The following is a 13,910-nucleotide window of genomic DNA, read 5'->3' as shown; positions in this document are numbered from 1 at the left end:
AGGGGGTGGCAAACTCCCCCTTGGGTGGTTGGTTTTTGCTGGTGAATGTTTCTGGCACAAAAAGCAAGAAATTCACATAAAAATATACGACTCCTCATTATGATAATACGAAAATAAATGACAGTGGTGTTTACACTCTAACGGTGAGCCAGGAAAATGCTGGGGATACGAGAAATCCCCATTTGAGGGATTATGTGGGGAATGGGTCCTAGTGTTAATGCAGCCTCTTTTTTTTCTTGGGGGATGCAGAAATACGAGCTATTTGGGGGGTTGGCTGGGAAATAACAATAATGCGAGAAAAGACTGGGGAGCAGATCTTAGAAGAATAAATCTCATATATGGCAAATATATCACAATTAAGATAAGTTATACTTAAGTGTAAATTTGAATTTGTATAATAAAATATTTACATGTTGAGCTTTGGTATCCTTAAGTATTACAGGGTATCCTTCAAGCAAGGAACGGTGGGGCTGCCAAAATAAATCCGGATACTGGCATTTCAACGCATTCATTAGAAAATAAAATATTCTGCTTTGTCCTCTCGCAACCTGTTTATCCGTGCTAACGTTTTATGCCTTTTGTTCTTGGCGCCCACACCTTGGCCGAGACGACGAGTCCTGGCCATCGTCCTGATGGCCGCAATCTTAGAAAAAGAATTACTTATTCAGCGCTTGACATAGGCTTTTGGCCTGGCCTAAAAGCCTGCTGCCCATGTTCTGACCATGGTTCTGTTCTGGCTTGGCAGCTTGGCATGGCGTTGACTGTGCGACTAATAGGCTCGCATATTTATCGTAAGAAGTTCAATTTTTTATTCGCATTTGGGCCGTACGTTTTCCGGCTTAGTTTTGCCGGGGCCATTACCAACATTTTCCGCAAAAGAGCCTCGGCCATTAGCTAATTCTTTTTGGTCCGGCCAGAGAAAGATGGATATAAAGAGAAAGAGAGAGGGAGTGGAAGCTTCGAGTTGGGCAGGAAAATGAGCAGCATTTTCCAGCTGCCGTTGACGAGAAATACGTTACATTTTGCAGTTGGCTCGAGTGGGAAACTCAGGGGTCAACAATTAAATGCCATTTGCAATAAAAACAAACCTGGCTGGCAATGAAAAATTATTTAAATGCGTAGCGACCCAGCATTCGCAAATGTGAAGACGGAAAAAGGTCAGGCGACCGCCGGTTACGGGTGAGGGTCACCCAATGGTCAATTAAAATCGCTCTAACCCGGAATGACCCCACCTCCAAACAATTTTCGTACCAAATCGAACCATTTTTCACAACATGCTAAACAATGGAGCGCAAATTTCGGCGAGCTGCAAAAATCCTTCGCTCGACTGTTACAGTTTTCAATGTCGAGCCATAAATTTGATCCTAGCCACCCCTATGTGCCCTGTGAACTGGCAGCTCTCCTTAAGGCGTCTTAGCCGTGACCCCGAATTGATGCAATTTCTCCCCCCGCACATCCACACATCCGCACATCCACATATCCACAGTATTCGCATTAATTTTAACCTCTGGCTGACGCTGACAAGGGGTCAGGATCAGAACGCTGGCGCGCGTTCCCAATTTCATTATATATATTTTTATTTTTATTTTATTTTTACTCTACTTTGTTTTATCCTGACCAATGGCCAATAGCCAATGGCCAACCCCCGATCGCCGCATCTGTAGCGCCGCAGGGGTCACGAAAGTGTGAAAATGTGGACTGATTAGACGGCACATCGTCCTGCGTCCAAGGATCTCTGGGGTGGGTGCTCGAATATTTGGCGCTTATTTCCCAATGCCGATTGCCTAAGCTTGGGATTTGGTTTGGGTTTGGTTTTCAGATCCTCCGGACGCTCAACAATGGACATGGCTCTGGCTGAAAAGTCCTTTTTACATTTGTCCAATGTCCAATGCCCAATGTCCGAATGCATTTCGCTGGCGACTTAGTGGCCTTAATTTCCAGCGAATTACGAATGTAATCGCGCCAAATGTTCGGCCATAAGGATCGCATATAATTTGTGGGATTTTCAAGAATTTTCCAGGACCGTTACTAACGGATTGTACATTAAAATGATTTTTCTTTCTGTACTAAGTCTTCATTTTATTAAACGGCCTTTATGTTTGACAATGGAATTATAAAATTGTGTTCACATTATTCAGAATGTCATGAGTAATTCACGGACTTAAAATATGGTTTTAAACACTAATATTTGTTTCCTCGTTTAAAAATCATAAAAATACTTTAAAAGTAATATAAAAACTTAAATTTTTCTTTTTAATACAACTTGATAGGCTATGAATATTTTTAAGGACCTTAGAATACATGTCACTTTCGGGTTTCACGTTCATATTCATAAATTAATATATTGCTTCGAAACGAACTGGATAAGATTTTCTACAAGTTTTTCAGTACTTTCCAAGTAGTAAAATGTGAAAACAGTATAACCCTTCTTCACTCGCCTTAACCCATTGAATTCACCCAATAAACCCACCGAGCCAACATCGAACTTAACCCTTTCGCCTAATGACCAAAAACAATTCCAAGAAGATCGCGGCTTGTAAAAAGTGCAATGGAGTTTTTCGCTTAACCCGTTCTCCGGTGAGCAACTTTCTCGTATGCCAAAGGGTTGAGGAAGTAGGGATTTGGCCGTGCAATGAGGCTCACAGGACAAAAGGACACCATAAAAAAGAAACAACCGAGGCGTCATAAAGAACACAATGACGCCGACATTAGCTGGAAACAAAAAGAGAAGAGAAAACGCAAAGCACACAAACTGTGGGCCGTTTCGAGGGAAACTGGCAAGGACACTCACAGGATGCGATTTTTTCTTAATGGGTGAAAGGGTTGAGGTCGCGCACAAAAAACGGCAGCCAGCTACCTGCCTACACCACTGTTGGTCATAAAAAACTAAATATTTTACGATCGCCCACAGAAATGGGATGCCTTACGCGGAAGTGTGTTTTTTGCGACGTTTTTTAAGCTTCAAACACGATTGCTGGTACAATTGTATGTAGAGCGATCCGCTCTAATGACCATTAGACTCATGGATATTGTATCCCTGTGTATGTTTAGAAGTTTCTCGCGATTTTCCAGCTACTTTCATTGTTAATCGAAGGTTTTACCTGAGCAAAACCAAACGGGACCGAAGCGAAATCTATAGAACAACATGCAAAGCGAGTCGCCCTTCATAAAATCTCGTGGCGTGTCGACTGGAAATCCACCAGACGATTGTCCTGCGTGTCCTGCCGTCGTCCTTCGCACTTTTGTTTGGCCGCATAGCCAATTTTACGGCGTAACCATTAAGGCGGACAATGAAAATTAGAGCAACTATTCGCCCTGTCCCCGGGACCTATGCTCTAGTTTCCTTTTTTAATCCTTCGGTTTTTCGTGCTAAAAAAGGATTTACGGATGTTGGCCAAACGCCCGTCCACAGTCCGTCCTGTTTACCATAACATTTCGGCGGAATTTTCACCCAACCCTCACGCTTTCGTCCCATTTTCGTGGGCGTAACGCGCGAGCACTTTTCGCATCTGATTTATGCGAAATGCTAATTTTTGCGGCTTCCTAAGGGTTCGACATGCTTTAGAAGTGTGCAAAATTCGCCAGCGAATGTAGCAAATCCCTGCTACATTCGCCGGCGAATTTTGCACAAAGCAAGTGTTTTTTGCTACCTAAGGGACGCAGAACTATTTGGTTTTTGTTAGGAAGGATATAGGTTTTCAAAAAATATCAAACATTCATTTAAAACGCACTTCTCTTTTCTTTCCAAACTATCCTTTTTCACATGTTTGAAAAAAAAAAACTCACGTCGTTTGTTGAGAGACTATAATGACCTTGTTGATAGGTATTAAATTGCTTCGATATAGAAATATTTATATTATATATATAATAGCACCTTTTTTAAATCAGCTTGCAAAACTATTCTAGAAGTGCACTCTACTCAACAGTAGCGCATAAATCTAAGTAATTGTGTGGCCAAACCAATTTGCACTTAAGATCAAAGAGCCAAATCGCCGTACAATAACCACACGAACCAAAACAGCCGAAAAAAGAGGATCCCCTTCAGAAGGGAAAAAACCTGAAGTAAAATGGCAAATCATCCTTGGCATGAAATCAGCTTACGAACTCAAGGTGATATCTCAACAGGCCGCCAGGACAAAGGTCAGCAGAAGAGTGCGCCAAATCAAAACACAAAAAAGGGATCCTAATGAGATACGCACTCGAGGGGCGAATCGGTCAACCACAAAATCCCAAGCGCTTGGCTGCACATCTTAGAGATACATTTGCATATCTGTGAGATGCGAAGATCAGGAGATAAAGATGTGCGGATCCGCCCTGTTGATCTGCCCAATCTTCCCCTCAAAGGATATTCTGTTGAGACAGCGGCAGGCCAAAGGTTAAGGATAAGGATCATTTGCATACGTGGCATGGACTTTCGGCAATTAGACGATCATGATCATCAGCATGTTTGTGTTTGTCCCGATCACAGATAGGTACATACTCGTATGTGTATCACAGCTCATCAATTAAAAGGTCAAGCGTGACGGTCCTTGGGATTATTTGTTATGTCCTTAACTTCAACTTTACATAACTTTCCGAAGGTAAGGATCCTGGGTAGGATCCACACCCGCCCGCCTAAGCAACGCTAATCGGGCTGATCAGCGAACGCTAATCGCTCGGGACTAACTGGATCCTCCGGATCAACGGCGCTGATCCTGCGTGATCCTGGGTACTGCGTAATGTTGGATTATGTCCTGTGCAGCCGTACGGCGGGCCAACTTTTAAATCGCTTTTAAATCCACATCACTCTAGTTCGAGTCGCACTTCTTCGGATGCGCGGATTAATGAACTGGGCGGGCCGATTCAGGTAGCCACTCGCGTCCTTGTCCTTTAATCCTTTCTCCGCTAAGTCCGGTTGCAGTTCGTAATCCGGTTTGCCATGTCAACGTCAATGGCAGGTCTCTATGCCGAGCACTACCTGTTCCCGGTGTCGTCCTTTTGGCACATATTCCACTGGATATGTGAGAGCAACTTGTGTAATTTGCATTCCGGCGGCGTTTTGTTTGCTATGTTGTTTTGTAAATATTGCTTTTACATTTTCCCCACCCCCTGCCAACGCCCTAATTTGCCCCCCGTTCCACTTTAGTTTTAGTCAAAATATCGCACATAAACATAAACAGGACTTTGAATAAAATAGCCAGCGGCACATAAATTTCGAACTTAATTATGAATTTGTATGTATGTATATGCTTATGCATATGTTTTCTTTAGAAGAACGCTGATCCGTACAAATAATATGTTATACTTGGTATACTATATATACAATAATAGTTTCAAATGTTTAAATCACAACTAATTTATCATGCTTAAAGCGAACCTTCTGCTTGGGTAAATAATGGTTCGAAACCGAGTGATACTATAAATGATAAACATTGATTGCTAACCATTATGCTTGTCAAGCCAACAAAGATACATTTACCGAAATAAGCTTAAAAAGGCGAAATACACCCATTATGCACAAACAACCTAAGGGAGATTTTGAATTTCGGATGCTAATTGTGCCAAAGCTTTGCTCAAATTAAGTTAACACGCACAGCAACAGGAAAATGTGTTAAAGCAACAAGGAATCTTCTCTGCCCAAACTTTCCATCGGCCAAATTGCAGTTGGCTAAGTTGTTAATGTGTCTGGGCTTAAAGTTGCCCAAAAAACAATTGGCGAAGGCGCCCCCAACCACCCAACCACCCAACCTCCACCATTTCCGCTCTCTCACTTTTGGGCCAGAAATCAATAATCAATAGTGAAGCGGAGATGCCAAAAAACGGCAAAGAGCCAAAAAGGCAGCTGCAATCGGCCAAAATGCAGCGCCAGAAAATGCAAAAGGATACAATGAGCGAGAGAGAGTGGGTGAGTGAGTGAAAGAGCGAACGCCAATGCCATGACGGGGATGCTGTTTGCTTACTGCCGTTTGGGGGATGGGGAAAGTCACTCAGATTTACAGCTAGCATCCGTGTCCGTTTTGAGTGAGTTTCGTTACGATGCTCTCCGCCTGCTCTCTCAATTCAGTTTCTGCTGCTCCGTGTAACGGCTCTCGTGCGCCTTTGTGTTGTTGCACTTCTGGCATTTGTTTTTGCTTTGCAATTGAGATTTTAGATTTGAGTTCTTTTTTGGCGAGTGCAGTGCTGCGAGGAGCAGATTTTCAACTATTAGAAGAGCCCGCTGAGCGCGAGTTTAGTTAGTAGTGCTCCGAGTCCCGAAAACGAAAGTCGCCAGCATTGACAGGCAGCCACTGAAACACAAAAATAACCAAACAACCAAAGGACGAAACGTAACTGCTATCAAAACAAATATTGCCAATAAATACAATTAAACTTCGTGTGTGTGCCAAAAGAAAACAAGTTGCGAAAAAGACTCTTGTACCGAAAACTTATATTTTTTGGCAAAGACCACTTCCCGCACATGCGCGAATTCCGCGAAAAAGAAAGCACAAAAGCAAGCTAAAAAGCGAGGCCCAAAAAATAGACAAAAGCGAAGAGCAAGGAGCCCCCACATCGTCGCTCCCCCTCGCACGCACTGTGCGTGTTGGTCTAACGGTAACCGTGCCGCGGTGAAGCGAGAGAGTGGGAAAAAGAGAATCCGCGAGCGAAAAGCGAAAACTTCCGTTCCCGGTTCCCGTTTCCAAATTCTCCCGGAGAATTGCACTTGGACTGTCTACAAGGTAAGTAAATGGGCGTACCATCCAGTATCCTAGTTTTACATGTGCATTCGACCTCCAATAAATCGTAAAAAACACATGGAGGTGGGAATTCGCAAAAGCTTTCCGCGGATAAACAAATAAACAAGAACAACAAATTGCATTTGCGGGAGCAAATGCCAAATTGTTGGGGTATCCAGTAATATACACAGTTTTCTAGAGGATTTACAAATGTACTATGAAACTTTTATATAACAGTTTCAATAAAACAGTTTGAAGCTCAATTTTAGAATACACATTCTGAATATATAAAATATTATTTCAATTAGTTGTTATAGATTTTGCGATAGCTTTTCAAAATAGCTGCCTTACAAAAGACACGGATTTTGAAAGTTCTGTTATTTGCCATTATGCACTCTGCTTCATGCATTTTATTTTATTTATTCAGGCTAATCTGATAACTGATAAGCATTTTGCTTATTCTTGGTTACGAGTATAATCACCTTTAATCCCAAGTACTCAACTTTCTTCTACTTTCTGCACTTCTGCCTTCTCTTCTTGTTGTTTGTAATCGAGTGCTTCTTTTACTGTCTAACACAAACAAGAGAGCTCACACACACTCACAGGCACAAACACACACATACATAGGCAGTGGTAAATCATTTGCTAAAAATGCAAACGGCAAAAATTCTAAAACAATATTTTAAAATCTGTCTGGCTTTTGGCCGATCTTCGGGTGAACTTGTTTTTTGCCCGCGCTGTCTGTTTTTGCCCAGAACTGCAGCGTATATCCAACCCCAAGCCCCCCACCACCTCCATTCACCCCGCCTAAACACCGCCCCTGGCCACGCCCCCCTATACGCCTGACAGCTAATTTTATTTGTTTACATGTCGACTTTCATGTTGTTTTTTTTCGCCTTCCTGCGCCGCCCCTCCCAAATAACCCCATCAATTTTTAGCATTTCTTTTCGCTCTTCTTTCGGCAAATGCATTTTCGACTTTTCTTTTTTAATAATTTAAATTTAGACATCGAACTATAATTCAAAGTCAACGTGGCAATTTTTTAATGGCAAATAGTTTGGCACTTGCCAAAATGCATTTCGAATATATTAAATACACCTATGCGACGGTCGTTGTCGGGGCTTTTTTAGTATCCCCATCATCGTGGGCAAGATACTTTTGTAGAATTGATTGTCAGTCCGACAGTTTTAATGTTTGCTGACAAAAAGAACCGAGCGCAAATCAAACAAATGGGGCTTTGTTAGGCGCATAAAAATAAATATGCACATATTATACGGGATATATTTATAAACCCCAAATGACATTGAATCACTTCAGCAGCAGTGCAGTTTTCCCTAAACGAATGCAGCTCCAAAAAAAAAGATGCATTTCACCAGGCACAACAACAAGTTGTTCTAAGCCAACAACAAAACGACTGCAAATTCATATGCATATATGTATGTATGTACATATGTTTATTCTATATACCAATGATATATTCGTTTGTTTGCAGGCATATCCTGCTCTTGGCTTGCTTTTTGTACGGATTTTTCAACAAAAACATTTTTTGTGTGGCGCATTTTCTGCGTTTGCGAATTTTTCCATTTTTGCCATTTTCATGATATTTTTAGAGGGGTAAAAAGGGGGCGGTGTTGGGGTGGTGGGGGGCGCACCAAAAACGACTAGCACATGTTTAGTTTACTTTTGCAGTTTCGGTTGCCTGGCTGCACTCGTTGTGGCCGACCCCACCAGCCCCCACTGCTCCACTACATTCCCCACTTCGCCCCTTGGCCCACGCCCCTGCCCGGCGTAATATTAATTTTACACTTGGCCTTTAGTTTGGCTTTGTTGCTGTTGTTGGGCATGGCACAAAAAAGCCCAGACGAAAGGCGAAAATTCTCTTTGTTTCATACTGCACACACTTGCACACTCACACACGCACACAGTGGCACAGCAATTAATTTTGGCTTTCTTTAAAAATATCCACAAAAGCGAATTTAAATAAATATGCTAAGCTTCATTTTGTGTGCACTTTCTGTTTCCTGAACCATCAATTATGCCCAAGTATTGTAGATATTTCAGCTGCCAGATAGCACAGCACCATCCCATTCCCATAATAATATTCCGTATATGCCCCATACTCGTTTTGCGTTTTTAATAATATTTACTTAAAAGCACAAACAATTGGCCAAAAATGCAGAAACTGCACAATTTTTCAGCGTGAAATTGGAAATTCAAAAAAAGTAGGCAACTGCAGTAGAACAAGCAATTTAAATGCGAGAATTATTTGAAGAACTACGCAAATCAAAGTGAACTGTCTAGCGGAAAATTGTTGTCAGGAAAATGTTTTTCACTCAAAATTGTTTTCAATGGGTGGAATTATATAAAAAGTTAAGTGGAAAAATGTGTAATAATTATACAGCAAATATTATTATATATGGATTTCTAAAAAAGAATTTATGATATTGCATATAGTTTAGTCAGTCATGGTACATATTTGTTAGTCCTTAGAGTTTTCCCGCAGGTGTTAGCACTTCTGATCCGTTAATTTAGTTAAATCCCGCAATCCTTTTTCACTTTTTATTATTAACTACGAAACTGCCCTCGTTTGCTGCCTACTTCTCCAGCCCAACTTAATCCCCATAGAAAACCGAGGGAAAATTCGCAGCTCGCTGCTAAGCTGGCCATCCGCTAAGCTCCCGGATCATCCAAATCCAAGTGCGCGTAATTTTTTGTTTCTGCTCTAATCCAGAATGGATCAAGAGCGCAATCCTCAATCCGCGATCCGTGATCCGCGATCCTCGATTCCCGATCCGCGACCTGTACCTGACTTCCCGTCACCTCTGCCCATCTAATCCCTTGACGCGTGCGCCCGTCTACCTGAGCGATATATAAACTAATGTCTGTTGCAATTGTTCAGTCAGTCACGAGTTTGTTACCGCAGCGAAAACACAGCAGCAGCATCAGTAGCAGCAGCAGCAATATCCTTGCAAGTCCTTACGAAAAACGCGACCAATTTGGAATATACTTCGATACAATCGCAATCAAACGCACTGAGCGGCCACGAAACGGTAGGATATTGTAGCCATTATCCAGTGTCTCCATTTTGTTCACAAAATCACTCAAATCCCCTTCAGAGGGTGGGTGCCCAACCACCCCTGGCATATTTTTTGTTAGGGGTGGTGTGGCAAGCACAAAAAAAAAGAAAAACGAGGAAAAATAAAATGAAAAACAAGCGAAAAAAGAGGAAAAAACTCGACGCAGGCGCAGTGAATGAATATAGCCACTAACCCCACTCTCTCTGTTTTTTCGCATTACAGCCGTCTAGCGCCGCCAAGATGCAGAACTGGGAGACGACAGCCACGACCAACTACGAGCAGCACAACGCCTGGTACAACAGCATGTTCGCGGCCAATATCAAACAGGAGCCGGGTCATCATCTCGATGGGAATAGCGTGGCCAGCAGTCCGCGCCAATCGCCCATTCCCTCGACCAATCACCTGGAACAGTTCCTTAAGCAGCAGCAACAGCAGCAGCATCAGCAGCAGCCCATGGATACCCTATGCGCCATGACCCCCTCCCCCAGCCAAAACGATCAGAACAGCCTGCAGCACTACGATGCCAGCTTGCAGCAACAGTTGCTGCAGCAGCAGCAGTACCAGCAGCATTTCCAGGCAGCCCAGCAGCAACATCATCACCATCACCATCTGATGGGTGGCTTCAATCCGCTGACGCCACCTGGTCTGCCCAATCCCATGCAGCACTTCTATGGCGGAAATCTGCGTCCCAGTCCGCAGCCCACGCCCACATCCGCCTCCACAGTTGCCCCCGTTGCAGTTGCCACCGGCAGCAGTGAGAAATTGCAGGCGCTTACACCGCCCATGGATGTCACACCGCCCAAGTCGCCGGCCAAGTCGAGTCAATCGAATATTGAGCCCGAGAAGGAGCACGATCAGATGTCCAACTCCAGCGAGGACATGAAGTACATGGCCGAGTCCGAGGACGATGATACCAACATCCGAATGCCCATCTACAATTCGCACGGCAAGATGAAGAACTACAAGTGCAAGACTTGCGGCGTGGTGGCCATCACCAAGGTGGACTTTTGGGCCCACACTCGCACCCACATGAAACCCGACAAGATCCTGCAGTGCCCGAAGTGCCCGTTTGTCACCGAGTTCAAGCACCACTTGGAGTACCACATCCGGAAGCACAAGAACCAAAAGCCCTTCCAGTGCGACAAATGCAGCTACACGTGTGTCAACAAATCCATGTTGAACTCGCACCGCAAGTCGCACAGTTCCGTGTATCAGTACCGTTGTGCGGATTGTGATTACGCCACCAAGTATTGCCACAGCTTCAAGCTGCATCTGCGCAAGTATGGCCACAAGCCCGGCATGGTTTTGGATGAGGATGGCACTCCGAATCCCTCGCTGGTCATCGATGTCTACGGCACGCGTCGTGGGCCGAAGAGCAAGAATGGTGGACCAATTGCCAGTGGAGGAAGTGGCAGCGGCAGCCGGAAGCCAAATGTTGCAGCTGTCGCTCCGCAGCAACAGCAATCCCAGCCAGCTCAACCAGCCACTTCTCAGCTGAGTGCTGCCCTGCAAGGATTCCCCCTGGTTCAAAGCAACTCTGCTCCTCCGGCGGCATCTCCAGTGCTCCCGCTGCCCGCCTCACCCGCCAAGAGTGTGGCCAGCGTGGAACAGACGCCCAGCTTGCCAAGTCCAGCCAATCTTCTGCCTCCTCTGGCCAGCCTTCTGCAGCAGAACCGCAACATGGCCTTCTTCCCCTACTGGAACCTCAATCTCCAGATGCTGGCTGCCCAGCAGCAGGCCGCTGTCTTGGCCCAATTGTCGCCACGAATGCGAGAGCAACTGCAGCAACAGAACCAGCAGCAGAGCGACAATGAAGAGGAGGAGCAGGACGATGAGTACGAACGCAAGTCGGTGGACTCCGCCATGGATCTGTCCCAAGGAACGCCGGTGAAGGAGGATGACCAGCACCAGCAGCAGCAACAACCGCAGCAACCGCTCGCCATGAATCTCAAGGTGGAGGAGGAGGCCACGCCACTGATGAGTAGCTCGAATGCCTCGAGGCGCAAGGGACGCGTCCTCAAGCTGGACACTCTGCTTCAACTGCGATCGGAGGCCATGACCTCTCCCGAGCAACTCAAAGTACCCAGCACACCCATGCCCACTGCATCCTCGCCCATTGCCGGCCGCAAGCCCATGCCTGAGGATCACTGCTCGGGAACCAGCTCGGCGGATGAGTCCATGGAGACGGCCCATGTGCCGCAGGCCAATACCAGTGCCAGTTCCACGGCGTCCAGCTCAGGGAACAGCTCCAATGCCAGTAGCAACGGCAACAGCAGCAGCAATTCCAGCAGCAATGGTACCTCCTCAGCGGCTGCAGCTCCTCCATCCGGAACGCCGGCGGCGGCGGGCGCCATCTACGAGTGCAAGTACTGTGATATCTTCTTCAAGGACGCCGTGCTCTACACTATCCACATGGGCTACCACAGCTGCGACGATGTGTTCAAGTGCAACATGTGCGGCGAGAAGTGCGACGGACCCGTCGGCCTCTTCGTCCACATGGCCAGGAATGCTCACTCCTAAGTCCCCTCATTCACCTTGTTATTATTATTTATCACTATTATCACATAATCGTTGTCCAGAATTGTATATATTCGTAGCATAAGTTTTCCAAACATTATTTTGTTGTCGAAAATTGTACATAAGCCAATTAAGCCGCTAATTCTAGACCTAAGTTTATCTAACTATCCTAACTGTATCGAACTGTAGCCACCTTTCAATCTGTCTCTAAACTCTCTTGTATTTTCGAAATCGACTAAAAACCCTGAAAACGGTTTAAAAACTATCATAAATGCATGGAGAAGCGTAAACCTAAGTTAAATCTAATTTGTAAGTCGAGTCAAGCGAAACGAGCAAACGATACCAACAGTCCAAAGTCAAATTAATAAAATATAGTTTATAACATATATATAATGAGTATGTTTTATAAAATAATTATTTAGTCTTATTTAACCTATATATACATAACACATAACACTCAGTTCTTTCTCTGATATTCTCTCAGTATTTTGTTAGTTGAAAGCGAATTCGAATCGAACGAAATCAAATCAAATAAATACAATTTATTCAATATAATTTCGCAAGTTTTTACTTTTATTTTGTTAACCTTTTGGCAATAATGACAATATTTTCGATGCAACTGAAACTGACGAACGAAGAAGTACAAATTTAGAGATTTTTAATGAGTAGCTGAGATGCACAAAATCTGAGCAACGGATCAAAATTAGTATTTAACCCATAAAATCTAAGTCGAGTTCATGAAACGAATTTCGAGACTTAAGATGTGCGCCCAGTGTAATCCTTAATAGATCCCTTTTTAAGTGAATTAAACTAGTCTAAGATTTGCCCACGAAATGTTTTTATGCATTAACATAATAAAGATGAAGATATTATTATATATGGTGTTTTCGATATGGTATCTGCTTATCTGCTTACTATGAAAACTCATTATCCTGGGGATTCCTCTAACTTTGACCATTTCCGCATATAAATACTGAACCCCAGCATATTATAATGTAACCCTGACCCAACCATATGCCCAATAACTGACCAATGGAACTGTCGACACGCGATCTTTAAACATGATTTATGGCAACCGATCACCCCACCAAAAAAGCAACTGAATATATTGGGAAAAGAATGTAAGTATGTTTCATCTTTTCAATTGAAGAACTGCTCCATCATGTGCTAAATACCCAAGTTGTTAGATGAAAAGGAAAAAGGAATAATATACAACAGAATTTGTGTGCGGGCGCAACCCAACAAATTGGACAATATTCTGCTTTCTTTCTTCACATTTCTATGCACAGAATTTTGATGGATTATTGACGTTTTGCGTGAAAACGCACAATTCGCATTGCATATGAGAGGGGCATTATATAATAATGAAAAACTCATGAGCACGCGCTGGAGGCTGGAGGAGTTGGAGGAGTCGGAGGAGTGGCAGGAAGATGACGCAGCAAGGCGTCTCCTTCTGGGATCCGGCAACACTTGGGATCACTTGGGATCGATCTTCGGAGTCTTGGGGTTGGCGCGCATGCGTCGAACGCACTTCAGCCAAATGGCGCGTGGACAAGGGGAAATTCCATCGATTTTCGGGTCTCGAGTGGAAACTCGGTACTATAAAAATAGTTTTCCCCGGGAT

The 13,910-nt window shown here is 44.1% G+C and overlaps 1 protein-coding gene across 2 annotated transcripts; it reads left to right on the top strand.

The window, feature by feature from the left end:
* The first annotated feature begins 6,196 nt into the window (after window positions 1-6,196).
* LOC120452316 (protein hunchback) lies at window positions 6,197-12,674 on the top strand. 2 transcript variants are annotated; one of them, XM_039636467.2, is made up of 2 exons: window positions 6,197-6,695; window positions 9,992-12,674. In XM_039636467.2, exon 2 carries the CDS (start codon window positions 10,010-10,012, stop codon window positions 12,287-12,289), a length of 2,280 nt encoding a protein of 759 aa, XP_039492401.1. In that variant the 5' UTR covers window positions 6,197-6,695; window positions 9,992-10,009; the 3' UTR covers window positions 12,290-12,674. The 2 variants fall into 2 exon arrangements, with proteins under 2 accessions (XP_039492401.1, XP_039492403.1); XM_039636469.2 differs by lacking the exon at window positions 6,197-6,695 and adding an exon at window positions 9,608-9,742.
* Window positions 12,675-13,910: the final 1,236 nt, after the last annotated feature.

This window comes from Drosophila santomea, chromosome 3R (assembly GCF_016746245.2).
Source record: "Drosophila santomea strain STO CAGO 1482 chromosome 3R, Prin_Dsan_1.1, whole genome shotgun sequence".
NCBI lineage: Eukaryota > Metazoa > Arthropoda > Insecta > Diptera > Drosophilidae > Drosophila > Drosophila santomea.
This window is presented reverse-complemented; position numbering and strand designations above follow the sequence as displayed.

Coding starts and splice junctions, on each gene's coding strand:
- LOC120452316 (XM_039636467.2), top strand. CDS start 10,010: ATGCAGAACTGGGAGACGACAGCCACGACCAACTACGAGCAGCACAAC.